Source organism: Anarhichas minor, unplaced genomic scaffold, assembly GCF_050575085.1.
Source record: "Anarhichas minor isolate MPS153535 unplaced genomic scaffold, ASM5057508v1 ptg000043l, whole genome shotgun sequence".
Lineage (NCBI taxonomy): Eukaryota > Metazoa > Chordata > Actinopteri > Perciformes > Anarhichadidae > Anarhichas > Anarhichas minor.
This window is the reverse complement of record NW_027466489.1, coordinates 1,652,213-1,674,251: the sequence shown is the minus strand read 5'-3', so window position 1 is coordinate 1,674,251 and position 22,039 is coordinate 1,652,213. Positions and strand designations below refer to the sequence as shown.

General features: G+C 43.0%; 4 protein-coding genes across 4 annotated transcripts; 1 reads left to right on the top strand and 3 right to left on the bottom strand.

The window, feature by feature from the left end:
• Window positions 1-331: 331 nt before the first annotated feature.
• eefsec (eukaryotic elongation factor, selenocysteine-tRNA-specific) lies at window positions 332-10,236 on the bottom strand. The gene is made up of 7 exons (XM_076110515.1): window positions 9,654-10,236; window positions 8,043-8,250; window positions 7,673-7,769; window positions 6,530-6,694; window positions 4,846-5,490; window positions 3,165-3,321; window positions 332-1,221 (listed from the first exon to the last, which is right to left on the bottom strand). The coding sequence occupies exons 1-7, from the start codon at window positions 9,955-9,957 to the stop codon at window positions 1,040-1,042; spliced, it is 1,758 nt and encodes a 585-aa protein (XP_075966630.1). The 5' UTR covers window positions 9,958-10,236; the 3' UTR covers window positions 332-1,039.
• ruvbl1 (RuvB-like AAA ATPase 1) lies at window positions 9,702-16,048 on the top strand. Its single transcript, XM_076110517.1, has 11 exons — window positions 9,702-10,889; window positions 11,688-11,774; window positions 11,886-12,018; window positions 13,120-13,271; window positions 13,619-13,708; window positions 14,387-14,536; window positions 14,657-14,720; window positions 14,824-15,022; window positions 15,113-15,215; window positions 15,296-15,387; window positions 15,658-16,048. Exons 1-11 carry the CDS (start codon window positions 10,749-10,751, stop codon window positions 15,815-15,817), a joined length of 1,371 nt encoding a protein of 456 aa, XP_075966632.1. The 5' UTR covers window positions 9,702-10,748; the 3' UTR covers window positions 15,818-16,048.
• Window positions 16,049-16,059: 11 nt separating this feature from the next.
• Window positions 16,060-17,682, bottom strand: mustn1a (musculoskeletal, embryonic nuclear protein 1a). The gene is made up of 3 exons (XM_076110518.1): window positions 17,135-17,682; window positions 16,878-17,007; window positions 16,060-16,519 (listed from the first exon to the last, which is right to left on the bottom strand). Exons 1-3 carry the CDS (start codon window positions 17,141-17,143, stop codon window positions 16,428-16,430), a joined length of 231 nt encoding a protein of 76 aa, XP_075966633.1. The 5' UTR covers window positions 17,144-17,682; the 3' UTR covers window positions 16,060-16,427.
• A 209-nt stretch (window positions 17,683-17,891) lies between these two features.
• rft1 (RFT1 homolog) lies at window positions 17,892-21,272 on the bottom strand. The gene is made up of 10 exons (XM_076110516.1): window positions 20,990-21,272; window positions 20,790-20,875; window positions 20,555-20,677; window positions 20,170-20,461; window positions 19,946-20,080; window positions 19,562-19,822; window positions 19,340-19,484; window positions 19,131-19,236; window positions 18,796-19,045; window positions 17,892-18,657 (listed from the first exon to the last, which is right to left on the bottom strand). The coding sequence occupies exons 1-10, from the start codon at window positions 21,050-21,052 to the stop codon at window positions 18,493-18,495; spliced, it is 1,626 nt and encodes a 541-aa protein (XP_075966631.1). The 5' UTR covers window positions 21,053-21,272; the 3' UTR covers window positions 17,892-18,492.
• Between the last annotated feature and the right edge of the window lie 767 nt (window positions 21,273-22,039).

Below are 22,039 nucleotides of genomic sequence, written 5' to 3'. Positions count from 1 at the left end.
AAATGTGCCCATTATGCTGCACCATATGGATGACAGCATAACAAACTAACCGGGGAGAAAAGCCGGTTAGACACACGTTCAAGTTTATAGTTCAGTATGTATTTAGCCCGTAGGAATTGCAAATAAAATATGTGGATACAGTAGACCGTTGTACACATGCACATACAAAGTGCAGCTAGCATGGAGAGTGCTTTATATTGTTCATAATTACTGATGAATTCAGCTTGTTCTGTAAAGTTTGGGACACAACCATTATATCTGTTGCTATTATATCCCTATTGTATACATCAAGGGCAGTACCAATGATCACAGAGAAAATAACAGTCAGAAATAAAGTTTCAGCATTGGTTTGCTTTATTCATCATTCTGAAAAGATCAGTATTCAATTCAATTCAAGCAACCTCTGGAATAACTGCTGTTCTGTGTAAACTGCAGCTCTACAAAACACCACGAAAGTAAAATGAAATGAAAAAGAACAAATATAGAAATATGGACAAATCATTTTGAAATCATACAGATAAGCCTGAAACATAACATGACCGTTATCCCAGCGAGAGAGCCAGACGCAGACAGCGAACGCAGAGATCTGTTGAAATCTGTGAGTTCAGAGTTCCTGTAACACTAGCCGATGTGTTTGTGCCAATCAGGGCTCAGCTGAATTAGAAACATGCAGAAAAAAGTTGCAAGTCAAAAGAATTGATTCTGACTCACAACAAAGAATAAAGATACTGATTTGTTTTAAGACAACTCAAATGTATCAGGATGGAAGAGTGGCCTCAAAGCTTGTGATGGAGCAAACTGGATTATCTCCATAAAGGAAGATTTTAAAAGAAAAAGGGTTGTTCCACACGCGTTCGGCATTCCACAATCATTGCATTGTAGCAGACTGTCTCCATCAGAGGCTGATAGTAGAACAAGATCATACCTCTGATACAGAGGCCAGTATTCCCCTCACCTCCACGTGATCTCTGAAACGGCCCTCTGCCTGTCTGAAGCACTGTGACTCCTCGATGTCAGGCTGAAGTGAGCGCAGCAAAGGTCAAGACTGAACCATCTTTTTATGGGGATCAAAGACGAACCGCTTGAAATGCAAGTGGATGCAAACAGGCTGAGAATCTGTTTTGGGCTCCTCTTCATTGGTTGGTCCACCTTTGCTTCCACCCTTCCCTTTCTTCTTAGAGGTGGAGGACAACAACTGCTTGGTTTCAGGGCAAAGACCCTCTGAAGAAAAGATAAACAAGCAGGTCAAGTAAAAAGGTTGATTATCTAAAAAAAAAAAAAAATTATATAAATACATCCCTTCCATGTAATAAATCTAGATTATAGCTGTCTTACACCATCTACAGCACTGAGGTCAACTTAGTCATGTAAGTGTAGGTATATGTAATGCTTGATAGAGATCTTTTCCTCCTGGTTATGTGTGCAGTAGGTCCTGTATCAGTGCTGGAGCCTGTTCACTGTGCTGACCTCGAGATCAACTGATCCTCCTGATGTAACTGATGAAAATCCCGACGCTCATCCCGACACTCTCCACTGAGCCGTTTTCTGTGAATGCTGAGCTCAAGCGTGCCCTAAAAACATTCCTATCGAACCCCTCGCCTCTCTGTGTGTGGCTGCTTGTTTGCCGTGTTGCACAAGGAAGGTACGAAGTGTTCTGGGTTGACTGCTTTACATAGTGGCTGTCTGACCTCACGTACAACGGCGCCAGCAGTCTTCTTGTTATCGTTATGCCAATGTGAGGGTTGTTGTGGTTACAGCGCAGACAGAAATCTCCTCTTGTTATCTATGATCAGCTGAAAATTGCCGTTTACCACCACAGAACAGACTCAGTCGCCCCAAACTTCACCGATTTGTGTTCACATACAAGTGACACATTGCAATTGCACTTTTACAAATTTGTTCTCAAAAAAATTTCTAGTCATTTGTGTGAGGAAATTATATTTTAAAAAACATACTGTAAACACTCATCAGACAGTAAATATAAGACATGGTCCAAAATAAACACCTAATAAGCACCAAATATGGGTATAAATTAGCTTTGGTGGAAAAATAAAATAGGGTGAGTAGCCATGTTAGCAGCAAGTTTATTTTGGAGGAGCAGTATACCATCATCTTCAAACCACTGTGTTTCCTCTGCTTATACCAGATAAGAGTATGAAGGAGTGATTATCTCACTGTACCCCTCAATTAATCAACACAAAATTACAAAACACACAGATTTACTGCTTTGAATATTACAGTAAAATTAATATTTTGTTGTCAAACCAAACAAGAAATGTGATGGTATCGCCTTAGGCTTTAGGAAACCACATTTTAATTGAACAATACAGAAAATAGTCAGCAGATTAATAGGTTATGAAAAAAATCGTTAGTTGCAGCCCAAAGAATAATGAAAGTATGAGTCGTAGGTATGAACGACAGAAAAGCGAGTGAAGTCTGCCTGAAAGCAGACATTCGTACACATTTTCATTCCTTCTCTTCATCTTATGTACGTCTCCTTGAGAAACTAAATTAAAGACAAAGTCTGTGGAGCAACAGGCAGTGAGCGGAAACTCACGAAACTGATATTCAACCGCATTCAGACATATGACCGTATCAATAATTTGACCTACCCCTTATCAGCAGAATAGTGCCATTTTTGCTCTAATGTCAGGGGGGTTGGTTGATGAAAACAACTGGATGTTTATATTATGTCCATGCGTGAAGACGTGAGCGTTAGTATGTCTGAGACTTTTGAGTATGTTAGGCAATAAAGAGGATGTAGGTGAGGTTCTCTTTCTAAATTATTTTGTTTTCTCTTCCCTTCCCGGTGTGGAGCAGCGGGTTCGGAGTAACAGAAGGTAAAATAAACACAGAACAGACTTCCCCCGGAACACAGGCAATCCCCAGAGAAATCCTGGGAATGCGGCTCAGGATGTCGGGCCTACCACTCTTACCGCATCCTGAAAACGGTTCGCAGAGCCCCAATTTCACGGGAAATAGAGAGAAAGTGCTCTGGGTGGGTGTATTGGTGAAGGGGGAGGCGTGTCTGTGCGACCTTATAATAAAAAGCCAAAGAGAGTTTGATACGCGTGACACGGCCTCCATTAAACAGCATCAGTAGTTTTAGTACTGGAGCGACAGAGGAGAAGAAACGACAACGTCTCACCTCGGGTGAACCTTACCTTGTACTCGGATCTTGAACTTGCCGCTCTGTCCAAACCCACCCTCCACAATGCCAGTCTCGCCTGTCGACAGTGTGACCTTCAACCCCAGAAAGAGCTGCAGGTTGGTCTCCTTCTTGAACAGGTTGCGGCCAATCACAGTGTAATCGTCAGTCACCTGAGCACAAGAGAGCGGGAAAGAAAAGAGCCTTATGAGCTGCAGCACTTGTGAAAGATGACATGAAAGCACAAAAAGTGACACGCATAATGAAGTACTTTTTAAACATGCGATCTATTTATGAATGTGAGAATGTCAGGATGTATTTTAGGAGCTGAATCTCATTTTTACTTCCTCTGATGTGTCGATCTTGAGGAATGTCATGATTTCACTCATTACAGCAGAGTGAGGAAGAACAGCTGATCCTCTGCACTGTGCCCTCACTAACTGTACCACATGCCGTAGGCCACATTCTCCGAGGCCTGCCGCCATGCTGTCTCACTCCTTCTTTTTCATCCTGCACATTTTATGCTATATTTGTTTGTATTTCTTATCCTCCATCACTAAGTCGATCTAACCCGGCACTAATCTGATAACATGAGGGCACCGCTCTGTCTCAAACTCCCCCCCCCCCCCCCCCCCCCCACTACCAGTTCTTCCTCTCTCTTCTGCCTCGCTCTCATTCATTCTTGAACATTTGACCCAGACGTCCCTCAAGCGTGACTGATGCGCTGATTTAAAAAAAACAGTCGCTTCACACGTCTGACAGACGCGTGAATTGTGACTGGGTGAGGCCGTCATATCTCGACAATGCCAGTAATGTGTTCTTTTACAAAAAGCAATTTTTAAGTCTTGAAACATAACTGCCTCTTTCTGTGAGACAGATGAAAGACAAAAGTAATGTCACATGACCACAGTCTAACCTCTCGCACACGCTGTTCTGCTCCTGAGTCACTGACTGGAGCTGTCGACACCCTGAGGTGCTAACAGCAGGAAACTAGTTCACACACTTGACCCCTGACTTGAGGCTGAACCTGACAAGGGTGCACACAGAAAAACTTAACTGTACAGCGCAGAATGAGAGTCACAACATCTTCAGTGCGCCCACAGATGAAAACACTAAATGTAAAAAGTTGGAGGGTGTTGACTTTTTGAAAAATTCCCAAATCAGACGTTGAGATCAATAACAAAAAAAAAAAATAGCATCAGATAAGATGAGATAGGGATCGGTATGAACTGGAGCTCAGGATTTAGGACAGAACATAACAGCTGAACCAGAGACAAGTGGAGGTTAACTCACACAGTCATGTGGGTATTCCTGTGCAGCTCAGGTGTGTCCAAACAGTGGCAGCCTCTGACAGCTAGACAGAGCTAGTGGCGTCAGTCGGCCACCCACGCACACCTCTGTGTCACAGCACATGCTAAGGCATGCATACCCATCCATGCCTCAAACACCGATCACCAGGGCTGAATGTGCATGCTTGTTTGTGTGTGCGCGTGTTTATGACTGCACAATAGGGGCTCTGTCTGAGAGGCACGGTCCACTGCCACCAGCAATGAGAAACATCCAAAGAAGAACCACAGCCAGAAGGAGCACAAGGTGACAGAGAGGGCAGAGGAGCAAGGGTAACACTCAAGGGTAAGCAGAGAAGACGACAGTCAGAAAAAGAGCATTTAAAATACACTGCTGAGTGTCCCACTCACCCTTTCCACCTGACCCTCCTTGTGTTTGGTCTTGTAGATGCGCAGACGAGGCAGGCCAGTCTCAGCGTAGCCTTTATCTTCAAACCCCTGGAGCAGACGGCCCTGGAAAGCCAACCGGCATGCATTGGCGTGGATGTCTGTGTCCAGCTTGGAACCAATCACCAGGCAGAGTGAGGGGCATGTGACTGGCCGCTCAAACTCCAACAAGGCCCATTGTTCTGGCTCAGGTCCTAGACTCGCCTCTCCCTGACCGGTGACATATTCATCCTGGTAGACGTACTCTCTCTCGAAGGTGAAGGGTGAATCCAGTGAGCGGGGCTGAGGTGGAGGTGGTTGAGTGTCTGAGGGCGGCTCTGAGGGATCCACAGGTGGCAGGCCAAAGAACATAACCCTCGCCATGACGGTCTCATGGCCCACTGTGATGTGGAACTTGGCACGGGTGGCAAGAGAGCCCTTGAAGTAGCCTATCTTCCTCACAGAGATGACTGCTGCATAGAGGGTGCGCAGGGACCCTGGGGTGCACACCACACCCCGCTCTAACAGTTTAGGGTCAAACTGTGTCACGCACACACCCACACGATCCCCCTGCATGGCCCCCGACACTGGCTTCCGAAACATCTGCACCGACTTTATCTTCTTGGTCACCTGATGTCGAGAGAGCACAGAGATACAATAAAAAACGAATTTCTAACATCAATTCAATACTTAACTAAAACATCATTGTAACATATTTGGAACACGACAAGAAATAAATCCAGTGTGTTACATTATTGCTGATAAAAGTTCATAGCTCACAGTGCTACAGTCATGCATGTGTTTGTTTGTTTGTTTGTTGTTTTTTTACCATTCCTACCAATACTTCTTCTGGTTCCACTTTAGTTTTATATTTTAAACCTAGAAACTATACAAACAGTACAGCCTAAGATTAATAGAAACAAAACATCAGTTATTATTATCTTCACAGTACAGAGATGTTTTACAATAACTTTAAGGCAAAGGTCTCATAGAGGACTTAAGTGGGTTTTTTTGTCAATAAAATGTGCACATAAGTAAGTACGCACAGCTCATTAAATATGCACTATTGTTGCACAACTTGCAGCTGTGCATCATATTTGAGATATTAATTTTTCAAATATTTATATTGATTTATGTATTTATTTCAATAATATCAGGTTTTGATAAAAATAGAATTGTGCCTTCTTTTGTTTGAACTATACATCTCCAAACTAATCACAAACACGGAAACGTGTGACTACCTGTCCATCTCACATCTTTGCTTGTGGGATCTGGCGTACCACAATGTTTATGTGCTTGTTTGTGTTGTCTATTATACAATTACCAAATCAACAGTAGTGGCACAGATCAAGGCTCCATAACAAATTACTGTTAATTTAGCCATTTGCTGCCACCAAGAGGTGGACATTAAAACTGCGTAGAAAACTGCTGAGCCTGGCTGAAAGTGTGCATCTGGTCTAAATTACCCACCGCTGCACTGCCAGTCCACCCAGAGTCCCCTCACATCAAACTGACACACGGACATCCTTCCCTCTGTCTGCCCACTTCCAGTCAACTTCTGAACTTCTGAATCTCTCTGGTTTCTACAAAAGAATTCCCAGCACTCTGGTATGTTACCTGCCTGTAAATATCAGAGATTCTGAATTCATGCATTTTTTTTGGAGCATACCTTTAGTGCCGGGATTTCCACAGTGTCATTGATGGCCAGCGACCCCTGCAGGATGGTTCCAGTCATGACTGTTCCCTGACCACGGATGGAGAAGCAATGGTCCACAGCCATCAGGAGGTCGCCTCCAGGCTCTCTCTGAGGGAGGTATGTCTCCTTCTTCAAAAGCTGACACAGGCAACCAAAATGGCAAGAAGAAAGACACGTTTATTTATACACACAAAAGAGAACTGCAAGGTCCCACATACACAAAAATGAAACCAGATAAAGGAGAGAGAGGGAGACACGTATTAGATCCATATCTAGCTGTGATTCACAAAAACTGCATAACACACACTGTCTCTGGTGGTAGAAGTGCTGCTCTGATCCTGATGTGTGAGTCATACTGCTGTTTTTTGAATTAAGAATATAACCTTTTTCAAATGCAGTACAGATAATACAAAGATTGCGTTTACGGTTATTTAAGACACAGTTTATCCACTACATAGTTTTTCCATCAGAAAGTACTGACAAGTTTATTTCTCAATGAAAAATGTCCAGCTCAGTACAGTACATATCTTGATGAATTCAAACAAATTTGAGATATACTTATCAAAAATATTGGTTTATGTTATGTGCTTGAAACAAAAAGTATTATCCGTTGTTGTCATCTTTCTTTAATATCTAATTAAGTATGCTTCAAAATCTAGTATTGCGTTTGCCCCAGTAGCTCACTGAGTAGAGCGCGTACTACTTGGCTTCCTACTTGCCACAGCGGTGGGGTTTGAGTCCAGATGATCAAGATATATACTGCACTGCATGTCATGTTGGTATTTCTTAAACTAATGCTTCTCCTTGATCATTTGAATCATTACCAATAAGATAAGTAATATACAGCAATTAACAGTTTGCCAGTAACCACCGCCATTTTGTACACAGTGCTGTACTCTACCAACTATATACTCTGTTGACTGGACGAAGACAGTCTGCTGTTGTTAGTGTTAGTCGTGTGGTAAATAAACACAGCTCAGGACTTGCTTTACTCATTTACCACCACTTGAACAATGACAGCTGACTAACATCACTTGTTCATAAGTGAGAACGTATGTGCTCTTTTGAGCTACATTAGTAACAATGGAGGGGAACCAGAGTGTTTCCGGACTTTACCTCTATTAACTCTGGCACTCCATGTGGCTCCTCTGTGTCAGGAGCCTCCGGGCCCCCGGGCTTCGCTGCCACAGCAATCACTGGACATTCCTTAAATCTGGCCAACAGAAAAACATAATATTGAAATTACTTCATGCTTTGATGTTGAAGTAATGATTAAAGTTACTTTGAATGAAAAACAAGTGGGTCTGACGGACAGACCGCTGGAATGCAGAGAGGGAGACAGAATGTGTAATGAATGGGGGAATTTTGGCAAGAGATTCAATCCTGGGCCCCTGGGAGTACATGGGATGCCCAAACCCACTTAGCTGTCTGGGCCTTCATTTCCACAATATCCAAATTTATTCTGATACTTGTAATGAATTCAGACCTGGTGGTCTCCAGAGTTTTGTGCAGTCTCTTGGTCATTTTCTCAATGGCACTCTGTCTTTTGTTGGGTGGCAGCAGGTCAACTTTGTTCAGGATGACCACCATGCGAGGGCAGGTCAGCTCTCCTATCAGCAAACACTCTGCAGTCTGAGTCTGCACCCCTTTCACCACATCCACCACCAGCATCATCAGGTCAATAATTTGGGCACCTAGAGAGAGGGATAAAAAAGAAAACAATAATCAAGATGAATCAGAACTGTGAGCAGAGACTAACCCAACAGCACACAACCAGGAACGGACACAGATTCCCAAAAATAACAGTGAAACAAGAAGAGAACTTATGGGAGGGGTGCATAAAGGCAAAAGAGAGAGTAAACGGCTAGAGGGTTGAAACCAGAGCTGCAGCTCACTTGGTTGTCTTTCCTTTCCCTGACTTTGGCAGTCTCTCCTTCCTGTGTTCCCCTCTTTTCTCTCCTTCTATTTGGCTCCTTCTCTTTCCTGTGCTTTCCCCACTTGGGACAGGAGGGGAGGTTTAATACATACCCCAAACCCCACACTTTCCTTCCTCCCTAATCTACAGCATGTGACACCCCACTGGCTCATAGGTTTCATTCAGTACTTTGGTAACACAACACAGCAGCATTCAGTGTTTGAGTGCCTCGACTCTGCTATCATACCAAGGCCAATACTTCTACCAGAATCTGCGGATTTCATTTAAGTTTAAAACAGTCTGATCAATCGAGTCAATTAGGGCTGCAACTAATGATTATATTCATTGTCCATTAATCCATTATTTTTCAATTAAATGATTAATTGACATTAACATTGATCAGTGTCCTCAAATGCCTTATTTTGTCCACAACTCAAAAATATTCAGTTTACTGTCATAGAGAAGTAAATAAACTAGGAAATATTCACATTTAACAACCTGGAAGCACATCAGTTAAAACCAATTAACTGATTATCAAAATAATTAATGTAATAGTTGACAACTAATCGATTAATCTTTGCAGCTCTTAGTTAATATGACGCGATCAACCTTTCTGCTTGTAGAGGAAAAGCGCCCTCTGCTGGATCTTTTTGAGGGTTTCTAAGTAAACTATTCTGTTAACTTAGTTTGCACAGAATGAAAACACTCAAGCTATATAAGGGTAGTTTTTCTTAAAATGTAATAGCATTACAGCAGGGACTTTATCCCCGGACCTTCAGATTAAAAGTCAGATGCTAAAGTGACTGTTCTGCTGCTTTGGCAGTTTGTATGTGTTTCACATTTAGATAATGTGTGTGTCTGTAAATAAGGTTAAGAAACTACATGCACTTTGGTTTCAGTGTACTGGTATTGTGCATGCTGTTAAAGTTATTAGTAACACCTGTGTTTTCTTTTTTGTGTGTGACAAGTCAGAATGTCTACTGTGAAAAAGGCCAATTTAAGAGGCATGCTTATTATATTAAGTTGTAGATATTCAGTACATTCAGCTTAACTAATGCAGTCAAACGTAACAGCCCTGAAATAAACCATAGCTTCATGGAGGTTACAAATACATTGTTTCATTCGCAGCCTGCCATCAGTGACATTAAGCGCCAACACTTGCAGAGAGTTAGGAGAGCTCACCCCCAATGATAGTGCGGATAAGAGAGGCGTGACCCGGACAGTCCACCAGGGTGAACTGCAGGCTGCCGTACTGCTGCTGGCCTCCGCTGTCCCGCAGGTGATCAGGAAGGTCCACCGTGAAGGAGGAGAAGCCGAGGTCCAGCGTGATGCCTCGCTCGCGGGACTGCGGGTTCTTGTCGAAGGCAGCCGTGGAGGCGGTGCTGCTCAGCGCCCTGGAGAGCGACGTCTTCCCGCTGTCGACATGTCCGAGCACCCCGATGTTGAAATTTAACGTATTGGTGCAACTGTCAGCAGACTCTGACATTTTGACACCAGTTTGCTGTATTGGTAAACAACAACGTGCGTGTTTTCTATACTCAAGAGTTGGACGTTGAACTCGGCTCCAACGGAAACGTTAAAACGGCAGTATTCGCTGTCCTTGTGACTAATACCGAAACACCTTAAAAAAACAAGTTGTTTTAATTCGTTTGCGGCTTTCAAAACACAGATAGCTAAAAGTAGGACTTCAAAGTTACTTCAGCAGTTGAGAGAAACGTCTTCCTCGCTGTCAGTGCACTCCTCAGGACAACATGCTAAAGCGGAACGTTTGTTCAGTGACAAACAAAAGTAAAAAGAGGAGAACTGACATGACATAATGGCGGTTTGATTAAAACCTAACGTTAACTATACCATGTCGATGGGGAGATGATAACCTGTATCGGTTTAGTTCTACATTTATTTTTAGTCTATTATTTACACTTTCACCAGTTTGTTTGCTGTTTCCACTACGACAAAAACCACGGAAACACAAACGGAAATGAAAACTGTCCTGGGCGGGGCTTTTGTGGGGGGGGAATGATTGACATAGACTTCACCCAATGAATGTGCTGCATCAGGCGACAGGGTCCAATAGGAGTAGTTATAGGAACGGTCCTTCGAGGTATCACTTCCGCTGATTTTCCCTAGTAACCCACATGGAGACCGATTTCCCTGTGTTTTGAGTTTCGGCGCCGATTCTGGCGGGTGACAAATTAACGGAGGCACAGGAGGTATTTTCTCCATCGTAAACCTGTCTTACAATATTTTACATCACATATTTATAAAGTAACAGTAACTATGAAGATCGAAGAGGTGAAAAGCACCACGAAGACTCAGCGGATCGCCACTCACAGTCACGTTAAAGGACTCGGGCTAGACGAGGCCGGGAATGCTAAACAGTCAGCATGTGGTTTGGTCGGCCAGGAGGCTGCTAGAGAGGTACTGTCCCTGTTTCACTGCACCCGACGTTGTTCGTGTATTGTTTGGAGGAGTGAAAGAGAGCTGACGATTTATTTTGCAGGGAGGATTTCGCTCACTGCAGGCAGGCGGTCAGGTGCACACACAAGCTAGTTCCGTTAGCACTGTAGTGTCGCTGTTGTCTCTCTCTCTCTCTCTCTCTCTCTCTCTCTCTCTCTCTCTCTCTCTCTCTCTCTCTCTCTCTCTCTCTCTCTCTCAGGTTAGAGGTGAGCTAAAGGGGAGGTCCACCATAAGTAGAACTCACGTTCATTCATATTACATGTATTAAAATATATTATGCTAAACGTTTGATTTGTAAAGTTTTACAAAGAAAAGGTGTAGACAAACACTAATAGTGTGTTCACACTTTAACATTCCAACTGTGGATTTTTAGTCAAGTAGATGACCTGTATTCATATCGATTAAATCAAGATGTAACGATGGAATTTCAAATTAAAATTACATGTGTACACACTGTCACCAATTCAGTGACAAAAGACCAGCTTCAATAATTGTCAACAGGTATAGACATCTATCGCCACGATGCTCTGACTGCTTGTAGGTATACATTACTGTCTACAATGTAGTAACACCGATTAACAGTCAGGGGTTAACTTACACAATGGGGACAGTGCAGATACTAAGGGATATATTAACTAAAATCCATCACACCTGCTTTGATGTAAATTCTGACAACATCCCACAGCCCGCTGCTTGTATTGTTACTATTGTTTGTCAATATACACAATACTGTTGCTTTATATTATCTTCTCTTTCCAGGCTTGTGGCATCATTGTCGACCTGATCCGTTCAAAGAAGATGGCAGGAAGGGCAGTGTTACTGGCAGGACCACCTGGAACAGGAAAGGTAAGTGTGCAGTGTTCATTCACTAGCAACACAGCAGTAAAGCTTCATTGAATGTGGCCTCTGTTGTTGTTGTTGCTGCAGATTGTGACTCTTTTCTACTTGTTCCTCCAGACTGCTCTTGCCTTGGCTGTTGCACAGGAGTTGGGAAACAAGGTGCCTTTCTGCCCCATGGTTGGCAGTGAGGTCTACTCATCTGAGATTAAAAAAACAGAAGTGCTGATGGAGAATTTCAGGAGGGCCATTGGTGAGTGTCACGTAAATATGATTTGGCTCTTTGGCCATAGTTCTTACCTGCAAAACCAGTCACTGTAACCGACGTTGTTGTTTTTGACAGGATCTGATCTTTGGTCTGAGTTGGGAGTTGTAAAACTATCATGATTGGTTTCAAACAGGTGTCATTTTTAAATACAGGCAAACGGTTTAACAGAAGAAAGCAAATAATGAATAGAGGAAAATGCAGATTAAAAAACAGACAAAGTCATATAATCATCAGACTTTCTACTGAGACTGAGAATTATCCTAACTAAACATATTGTTTCTGGAAAAACATGAAACCAACCAAATTCACTTCCATTGCATTAGGTCAGGGCAGTATACGTGCTGTTTCAAAGCTTCAGCTCATTAAACTGAAATTGTCTGGATGACTTGACACCTCGCTGGCTAAAAGAAGAAAAGTATATTTGTATATTTGTTCCTCTACTTTCTTTCATCTCTTGGTGTTAAAGGACATTATATGATCAACTCACTCCCTCAGTGAGGAGTCCTTGGGCAGGAAGAGCAAGGTGTCCCGCAAACACCGTTCTCATGAGCTGAAAGGCGACACTTGACAGCGGATTTATCAGAATGGTGTTGAGAAGGAAAGAAAGCTTGAGAGGGGGAAGGGGTTTGTCAGACTGCTGAAGGTACCTGTCACAGGACAGGAAATGGAGCTGAGGTAGAGGGAGAGGTGGTCATCAGCACCTTTGCTCCTCCCCTAGAACAGGATCTTCAGGGGGAAGGGGGTTTCATTTTGAAATTGTCATCACTCTGGCGATAAGAGTGGCCTGACAGACGGTCCCTGCCGTAAGCATTGCTGTCTGACCCTCAGCACGGCGGATCAGCCACCTGTGTGCTGCTCATACTCGGTGCCACCGGCTGCATGAAAGAGGAACAAGAGTGTGATCACGTTACACAAGATTATGCCCAGACCTTTCATGGGCATGCACACGCGTGTTCCCTCTCTTTAATAAAATGCGTTGTTCAGTAGACTGAAGGATGCGGCGGCTTAGTTGATACAGGAATATAAAGGCCCAATTGAGTTCTCACTCTGCACTGTGCGTATGACTGTAATGTTGCCCACATTCAGGACTGCGTATCAAAGAAACAAAGGAGGTGTATGAAGGGGAGGTGACAGAGCTGACCCCCTGTGAGACTGAGAATCCCATGGGTGGCTACGGAAAAACCATCAGCCACGTCATCATCGGCCTGAAGACGGGCAAAGGCACAAAGCAACTCAAGGTCAGACTCGGAGCTGTAATCTTTGTTTTTTTGTTTCTTATATTAAAAACTGAATTCATGTGAACTTTGTCAAGTTAAAAAGATACTTCATATTTGCAAAAATATTGATATGGTTCTCTTTACACCTAGCAAGGATGTGTATCTTGATTGTGTCTGGATTAGATTTCCCTTGCATCTCTTTCCCTTCCAAAACTCTTACCTGAACATGGATAATAAAACGCCTTCCTTCTTCCTCAATATCAGTATTTTGACAAACTATTTCTGTCACAAACAATCCACCTTACTTTCACCGACCAATTGGTAAGAACCAATGTCTTACTTGAAAATCTCTTGTCTTGTTTCCTCAGCTGGACCCCAGTATTTATGAGAGTCTTCAGAAAGAGCGTGTGGAAGTGGGAGATGTCATCTACATTGAAGCCAACAGTGGAGCCGTCAAGGTATTTGTGTTACTCCCTCACAACTGCCACGCATTTTGATCAGCCAATCTGAGTAGAAAAAGATGTACATACTAGGCTTTAATTCACCAAATTGTTTAGTTCACAAATGGCACATTTCAAATAAGTAAAAACCAAAAGGAATATTTGGTGAAACCAAAGTTCAGTGTTTTCTGTCTTGCATGTCCTCGTCAGTCCTTCATGGTGGCGTTCTTTCAGCTCTGCATCAAAGCGTTGCTGTATTTCTGCTGTACTCTGGAATTAGCCTCTCTCATTCCTGCAGCTCTTCGTGCTCTCTCTATCGCTCCATCTCCCACAATGCCTCTTTTCTAGCAGCAGGGCTTGTGTTGACAAACCCCAATGACGGTTCCTTTAATCGGTGCAGGTGGGCCGGGGGCGCGGGTCGGCTCAAGTCAGAGGCCAACGGAGGGGGGCTGGACAACACATTTGTTACTGTTGACAGCTGTGTCATGACCTGCCTTCTGAAACTCTTTCATCCCTCAGCTGCATGCCCTCCTCTCTAGGATGGCCTGGCACTGGGTTCAATTATACACCTGCTCTCCCTCCGCTGTCTTTTGTTTCACTGTTGTCCAGAGCAATGTGTGAAATTCCTTTTTGTTTAACAGTGGGTCAGTTTTTTTAATTCTTGTTAACACTTTTTGGTATACGGTGTCTTTGCAGAGACAAGGTCGCTGTGACACTTTTGCTACGGAGTTCGACCTGGAGGCAGAGGAGTATGTGCCACTGCCCAAAGGTGATGTCCACAAAAAGAAGGAGATAGTCCAAGATGTCACACTGCATGACCTGGATATTGCAAATGCCAGACCCCAGGTATCTAACTGCGAATGTAATATAATATCAGTGCAGCTGTTTTCTTCTTAGAAACTAGATAACCAGTTTGCAGAGTTGTCCCCGGTATGTTTAAAATAATTACTCACTGTTTGATCTCAGGGAGGCCAGGACATTCTCTCCATGATGGGACAACTGATGAAGCCCAAAAAGACTGAAATCACAGGTGAAAAGAAATCGGACAACGTCTCAGCTCACATTACCAGCTGGCTTCAACTCTTTTTGACCGTTTTAATATTTATCCATCCCTGTTTTCTTTCGTGTTTTAGATAAACTGCGTAATGAGATTAACAAGGTGGTGAACCGCTACATTGACCAAGGTGTAGCGGAGCTCGTACCTGGAGTGCTGTTTGTGGACGAGGTGCACATGCTGGACATCGAATGCTTCACATACCTCCATCGAGCACTCGAGAGCACCATCGCCCCCATCGTTGTGTTCGCCTCTAACAGGGGAAACTGTTTGATTAGGTAGGAGGTATACAAGAATTGGGGGAAATTCAACAAAAAAAAATAGCGTTTTTAGATTTGTAGTATTAACAATTATTTGTTGCTCACCAGGGGGACAGAAGACATCAGCTCTCCACACGGGATTCCTCTGGACTTGCTGGACAGAGTCATGATAATCCGCACCATGTTGTACACGGCCCAGGAGACGAAGCAGGTGAGTCTCGGCATCAAAGTATCTGCATGTGTGCTGTGTGCCATCTGAGCGTGTGTCACTTATGATGTTGTGGTTTGTAGATCATCAAGATCCGTGCTCAGACTGAAGGGATCAATATTAGCGAGGAAGCTCTTTCACACCTGGCAGAGATCGGCACCAAGACCACCCTCAGGTAAGAATATACATCGTGCATCACTGAACGGAGTGAAGAAATGAGCAGCCTTACATTGTGTCCACAGTGGTCCAGTTTTTGGAGCAACTATTATCAGTAAAAAATAAGTGCTTCTTTGACAAAAAATAATTATTTATCTAAAGTGTAAATAAACACATTTAGGACCTGCTGCAACTCCTCCTCACGTTCCTCTTTATAGTAAACTGGCTTATACTGTATATGTATATGCGTGAGTATACTGAGTGGCTCTTTGTTCCTGTTTCCTCTCAGGTACGCTAATCAGCTACTGACACCAGCCAGCCTGCTGGGTCGTGTTCAGGGAAAAGAGAACGTGGAGAGGGAGCAGATAGAGGAAATCAATGAGCTTTTCTACGACGCAAAGTCCTCCGCCAAAATCCTCCAAGATCAACATCACAAGTTTATGAAATAAAACTGGATTTACACCTTTTCTTTCACAACTCGCAGGGGCTGTTACATGGTTCACTTTGATTCTCCATCCTTTATGTGGCTTTTTCCTTTGTTTTTCCATATTTACCCTCTACACCATGGCTCATTCTAGTGTCCCAGCCTCATCTACTGTAGTAGTTTTGTTCTATATAGTTTTATCTGTTCCCTTTGTTGATGAAAGTAATTTTTTGAATAAAAAGCAAAACACAAATGACTCAGTTTTCTTAAACATTCACTTTTTTATTGGCACTTCTTACAATGAAACAGGATGGACGAGACAAAAGATTTCAACTTAATTCTTTTACAATTGTTTTGATTGCAGTATTGCTCGTTCCTTAAAATTACCCTTAACCTGAAACTAGATAAATGCTGCTGTTACAGAGGTGTTACAATGGTTACACATTTCTCTAAATTTTCTTTTTAAAATGAAAAACTGGCTTGCCAGTGTATACAAGTTCTTCTGTTTAATGAAGAACACCTAATTGAAATAAAAAAGCTACATTTTCATGGACTGAAGTGCAGCTGGAAAATAACTGATCCCGAACCCATAAGGTGAAGCAAGTGTTGTCCAATCATGGTCAGGAAGTCCACTGCTACTTCCTGATAGGTCGAGCTGACTTCAAAACAGTCTCCGCTCCCGACCTCACTCCGCTGAACACGGAGGGAGCAGCTTTACCAATTTTCTCTGTGAAGAAAGAGAAACAACAATCTGAATATTTCACTGTTAATGAGGCAGTAAGAATGGTTATGTCAAATTGTGGATATGCTCTGTAAATAAATACACTTTATCCCATTGGGTGAGAGGGAAGACTGTTGATGGGAATCTCCCATCAGTACAACCCTCCTTTCCTCACTCTATATGGAGTGGAAACTTGAGAATCTTGAGGAAACGCCCCCTCACACAAAACTCACTGCCATAACATGATCTTATCCAGATGCAGAAAACCAAAGACTGCTTCCTTTCAGTGTCATCTGTAAGATAAATGTCAAATTCTATTTCCATGTCTTTTTATGTGTGTGTGTGTGTGTGTGTGTGTCCTCACCACACTCCTCCAGTACTTCAAATGTCTTGCTCTTCGCTGGCCCACTTGTACCCAGTTTGGTCTTTGCTTCGGTCAGGTCCTCATCTTTCACCTCGGGGCGCTGCGTTTGTTCATCTTCTTCCTGACCTGGCTGAGGGGCGGTGAACAGAAGCAAGTACGACAGCACACATGTGATTTCTGACTCTCCAAGTCTGCAGAAAGTCTTTTTTTAAAACAATGTGAAAAGATTTCATCTCATTTTAAAACAATAGTCTTACTTGAGACATGTTTGAGCAGTTGAAGCTGGCCGTAAGAAAATCTCTCTGTCAGATGTGCCTCTTGTTCTCTTGTGAGTCCAGCCTAACACACATTGTTCTCCAGTCGATAATAAATCTGTTCTTGAGAGTAATAAATGACGCAGCGAGCGTATACGCTCCTCCTCTTTTCTGTCTCTCTGCCTCTGGTTTTTTTTCATGGTCTGCTGTCAGACTTGCTGCTTCATTAGGATGTCACTGCTACAACTTGTGGCTTTACATTTTACCAAATAAATCCCAGAGATCCAAGAAGGTAACAAATGTATGTCTGTGTATCCTCCACCGGGTAATAAGGAAGCCACGCAAATTGGACTCAAAGTTCAAAAGGTATGAGTCAAAAGATAAGTAGCTGGCTGTCTTAAGACATCAACACACTTTATACCATGCCTGGCTTGTGTACAAATACAAAATACATGTAACAAAAAAAGCAGCAGAGAGGAGAAGGGAGCATTGCCATCCTTTAAAAGAATGCGGTTCCCTTCCTGCTCATTTTCCATGACATCATTATTCCACCCCAGGGATCCTAAATTCTTTAGCGATAAGTACAGAGGAAGGACAAACAAATAAGAAGAGTTTCCAAACATGTTAAATGGTTGCTCAACTCAAGCCAACTTAGCTCCGCTAAAGTTAAATATGATACAAAGCTGGTGCAAACATGTTTGTAAACGCACGCTCTAGATTATACTATATATTTATAGCAATGAAAATGTCACGAAACATGTTTAAACATAAAAAATATATTTAATGAACTTCGAGTTGAGATGCTTTGTTCGTGGTGTATGAAACAGAATTCCTCCCTGCTTCTTAACCGCTCAACAAAGACTATGTGAACAGAATAATGGACTTTACATTTTACGAGATGACTGAATTGTTAGTTAAAGTAAACTTAGAACAGCTGGAATCTTCCTAGTAAAGCAAACCTGAAAATGGGAGTTTTGGTGATTTTTGGACAAACACGACAGAACCTTTGGGCTGCTTCAAGTTTATAAATTTATATTTTTATCTCTTCCGGTAACAAATTCAACTGCTTACTTAAAATACATTCAATTTTTTAATCGGCCACAATCAGATTCCAAAACAGTCAGGACACGTTTGTTTATACTTGTATGAGCCAACACAGGAATGATCAGAGGAAAACATATCAGCATCATACACCCACACATACACACACACACACACACACATGTGAGGTCAATTTAAAAAAAGTTGTTCCCTCGTTGCTTTCACACTGTCAGTAACTGTCACTGAGCAGCTCTTGTTAGAACTGTTTGTAGTGAAACAAAAGCTTTCTTCCAGGCCAGAAAACCCATTTCCAGTCCAGTTTAAGTGCGTTTCTTTCTGTATTGAGGCAACAGCTGAGTCCTCACAAACTGAACAAGCCGAGTCTCTGTGACAAGAACAGCCACAAACACACCGAGCAGACACAATGCTCCTACGCCGATATGGACCAGCCTTAGAAACCAGCCGCTGTCACAGCAGAATACACCCTGCAACCAGAGAAAAAAGAGGCTCAAGTTAGGGCCACTGATTTGCACAAGATTATATAGAATAAAAATATTATGTAATGGTTGATATTTAGACATAAAACCTGAGTGGAGAATGAATAATACTTTATTTTCTTGTACCTCGGACAGCGCTGTGACGACGGCACTGACAGCAAGTGCCAGTATTAGGAGCGGGGAGGGCAACAAGCCTCGCAGAGGTTTCCATTGAGTGGTACGGAAGTAGTGGTGTATGTAAAGCAGGCTGTGCACGATGCGGAGGCCCATGTTAAGGCAGTTTGCCAATATGAAGCCCACACTGCCAGCCCACCATGTCAGCATGTAGGACAGGAACAGGAAAGACACAGACAGAGCCAGCATCACAAAGTTATACCTGAGGACGAAGCACAAACAGTGTTGACTGACAGGTTGCATGATGCGTTACTGGCTGTGTATGTGTGCATTTCTACATTACTTACTTGTCAACTTCTTTTTGGCTCATGGCAGCAAACACAAAGCACTCTGTTACACCGTTTACAGCGAGCAGGAGAACATAGCAGCTGTAGCATCGCAGCAAAGTGGGCCCTTCAACCAAAAAACACAAACACAGAGCAATGACTAAGAACAGCAAGCAAAGCTAGATTTGTCACATATATCCAATACAACCAGTGTGTTGTGGCTCTGTTACCTGCACCACTGCTAAGCAGAGAGCCGCCGTAAATATCCAGAGCCAAGAGAGCGTAGGCGTAGCCAAACACGGAGATAATCAGACCGACCACCAGCACCAGCTTCAGCAGACACTCCAGGACCTCCGCTGCAATGGCAACGTCCTCCTGGACACAAAACCCGCAACATGACGTGAACCCAACAATTCAATTCATTTCACAAAGTTTATATCCGAGACTCACACCTGTTTCTGACTTTTGACATCACGTCCTCGCTGCAGCACTTTGGCAAAGAAGATGTAGAAGCTTTCCTCGATCGGCAGGAAGATGAAGCGAGCCACCATGGAGCCCAGATTGTTGACAATATCGTAAACTCCCTGGTCTCCAAAGCTGAGGACGTTCAAGAAGGTCATGACGTACCGCTCGCCCTCTGTCAGGATCTGCTTCAGGAAGGACTGCTTGAAGAAGCTCCATGTGAGCTGGGCCAGACTCCAATCAACCAGCGGCTACAAGCAGAGCAATATATAACGATCATTAATCCTGTAACGGCTTATCTTGTAACTTGTCAGTTTGATTTTGCGAAGATAGATCATGAATAATAAATGTAATATATTGTCCTGCCCTATTACCTCTCCATCAGCTCTACAGGGCAAGAGCTCTCCAACACGGTGCAGAGGAAAACCCTTCTCGGCTGCCTCTTTAGAGCCCAAGAAACGAACGAAGTAAACAGCGTAGCACAGCACCAGGAACCCTGTGTACACCAACTGAGAGAAGCCCACAGCTTAGAATCACTACACACACACAGCAAGTAATCACAGAAACAACGCAAAGAGGACATCAGCTGATTTCTTACATGAGCAGCAGAGAAGATGTAAAGGCCCCATTCACGGGCAAACACCATCAACAAAACGGTGATACTGCACTTAGCGATCATTGCTAAGCTCTCAGCGACCACCTTCAGTCGGACAAACATGTGAGCTTGAGCCAGGACCCAGAGGGGCTCAGCCAGGAGCTCCTGCACTCCTGACACAGCAAACATCACCACAGCGGGGCCGTAGTAAGGGACGGTCTGGGGGTCTGGGGCCTCCAGGAGCCACAGCCACACACAGATCAGCAGGGCTGCCCATAACACACCCAGAGGCAACCTGAGAGGTAAGACAAGACACACAGCTGAAAGTCCAAGCTGAATACACAGGATAAAACACACTCTACAAATCTAGTAAAATCACTCAACTCACGTCAGCCATAGCAGGTTGATAACTTGTCTCCAGCTGTGGTTTGTCCCCGATACCCCACTCAGACAGGCTCTCCGGAAAGCTTCTCTGGATAAAAATACTAATGTGGAGTACAGCAGTGTAAGCCTGCATAACACACACACACACACACACACACACACACACACACACACACACACGTTAAATCAGCTGGTGCAGAAACGTGGTGGCATTGTGTCCTCTCTCCTATCATCCTTACCTGACATTGACAACACCAATCAGCTCTTTGGAGACAAACCGCAGCGTGAATGCATTCAGCAGGAAGGTGAGGATACGGAACATCACCTGAGATCAATAAAAACAGAAAATCATATCATTGACCGAATTATTATTTGCCCGATATTTTAAAATACTGGGCTGCTACGGTGGTGTATATCTCAAATGAATGTGTCCATGTACCTGTAGCAACATATTATACGATGCTAGAGTGGACGCACTCCTCAGAACATCCTGAGAACTCATTTTGAACTTCCTCTGAAGTCGCTGGAAATCTTTGTCAAGCGTGGATTTGACAGCCCTCCCGCTGCTTTCTGCGAAGGAACATCATTGTAGAGTCATGCCGTGAAACCCGCTAGTGTGGCAATAACAATAGCGTCTAATTTCTAATGAACCGGTGCAAGATCAACGTTATATTCGTTGCACGACGGCAGTAGTAGTTACACTTCCGTACACATTGTAGGGAAACACGTTACGCGGTGACGTCAGGGGGCGTTACGTCGCACGAGGCGTCGCTAGAGGGCGTAAACATCCTTCTGATGATCTGCCGTGAATCTCCATCTGTGTCTGTTACTTGCATGCTGATACTATTAAAGACATTTTACATTCACGACATTTATTCTGCCGAGAAAAGCCCATTTATGTATTTTATTTTCTCACATAGATGTCAAAATAAAATAAAAATGATTAACAATAACGTTGTTCAGGTACAAGCTGAAGTAATATACAAAGGCTTTTCAGTTATTTTCTTTTTTTCATTATGTATTTTATTTTTACATACACCATGCCTTTATTTTTTATCACCTGAACATGTCATACCAATTCTAAGCACGTTTGCATCACTTTAGGAACAATTTGCTAATAAAACTACTGAGCTTTATGTTTTATGTCATTGAGCAGTTGACAAAGTGGATACAACCCAACCAGCAAGTGCCAAGCTGCCTTCTATAAGTTGTATTGATCTTAATGGAACAAACTTGCCTTTTGTTTATCAATGGAAAGTGAGTCAATTTAAATCTTTACAACAGAAAAATACATTGATACAAATGATACCAAAATGAACATTCATATGGAAGTACTAAAATACAACATAAACAAACTTTCATTAGTTGCCTGTCACCAGAGATAAACCCTGATCTGACTAAACCCTCTACAGTTTCCTCTTGTTTTTGAGAACTTAATCTTTCATAGTACGAAGACAATGTAAACTGCAGATGCTTTTAAAAATAGCAC

Coding starts and splice junctions, on each gene's coding strand:
- eefsec (XM_076110515.1), bottom strand. CDS start 9,957: ATGTCAGAGTCTGCTGACAGTTGCACCAATACGTTAAATTTCAACATC. Junction 6,695..7,672: donor GAGTGCCAGAGTTAATAGAG/GTAAAGTCCGGA, acceptor TGCCTGTGTCAG/CTTTTGAAGAAGGAGACATA. Junction 1,222..3,164: donor GTTCAAGATCCGAGTACAAG/GTAAGGTTCACC, acceptor TCTTTTCTTCAG/AGGGTCTTTGCCCTGAAACC.
- ruvbl1 (XM_076110517.1), top strand. CDS start 10,749: ATGAAGATCGAAGAGGTGAAAAGCACCACGAAGACTCAGCGGATCGCC. Junction 13,272..13,618: donor AAGGCACAAAGCAACTCAAG/GTCAGACTCGGA, acceptor TTGTTTCCTCAG/CTGGACCCCAGTATTTATGA. Junction 15,388..15,657: donor GGCACCAAGACCACCCTCAG/GTAAGAATATAC, acceptor GTTTCCTCTCAG/GTACGCTAATCAGCTACTGA.
- rft1 (XM_076110516.1), bottom strand. CDS start 21,052: ATGAGTTCTCAGGATGTTCTGAGGAGTGCGTCCACTCTAGCATCGTAT. Junction 20,876..20,989: donor CGTATAATATGTTGCTACAG/GTACATGGACAC, acceptor TATTGATCTCAG/GTGATGTTCCGTATCCTCAC. Junction 18,658..18,795: donor TCGTCACAGCGCTGTCCGAG/GTACAAGAAAAT, acceptor CTCTGGTTGCAG/GGTGTATTCTGCTGTGACAG.
- mustn1a (XM_076110518.1), bottom strand. Junction 16,520..16,877: donor TGAAGTACTGGAGGAGTGTG/GTGAGGACACAC, acceptor CTTTCTTCACAG/AGAAAATTGGTAAAGCTGCT.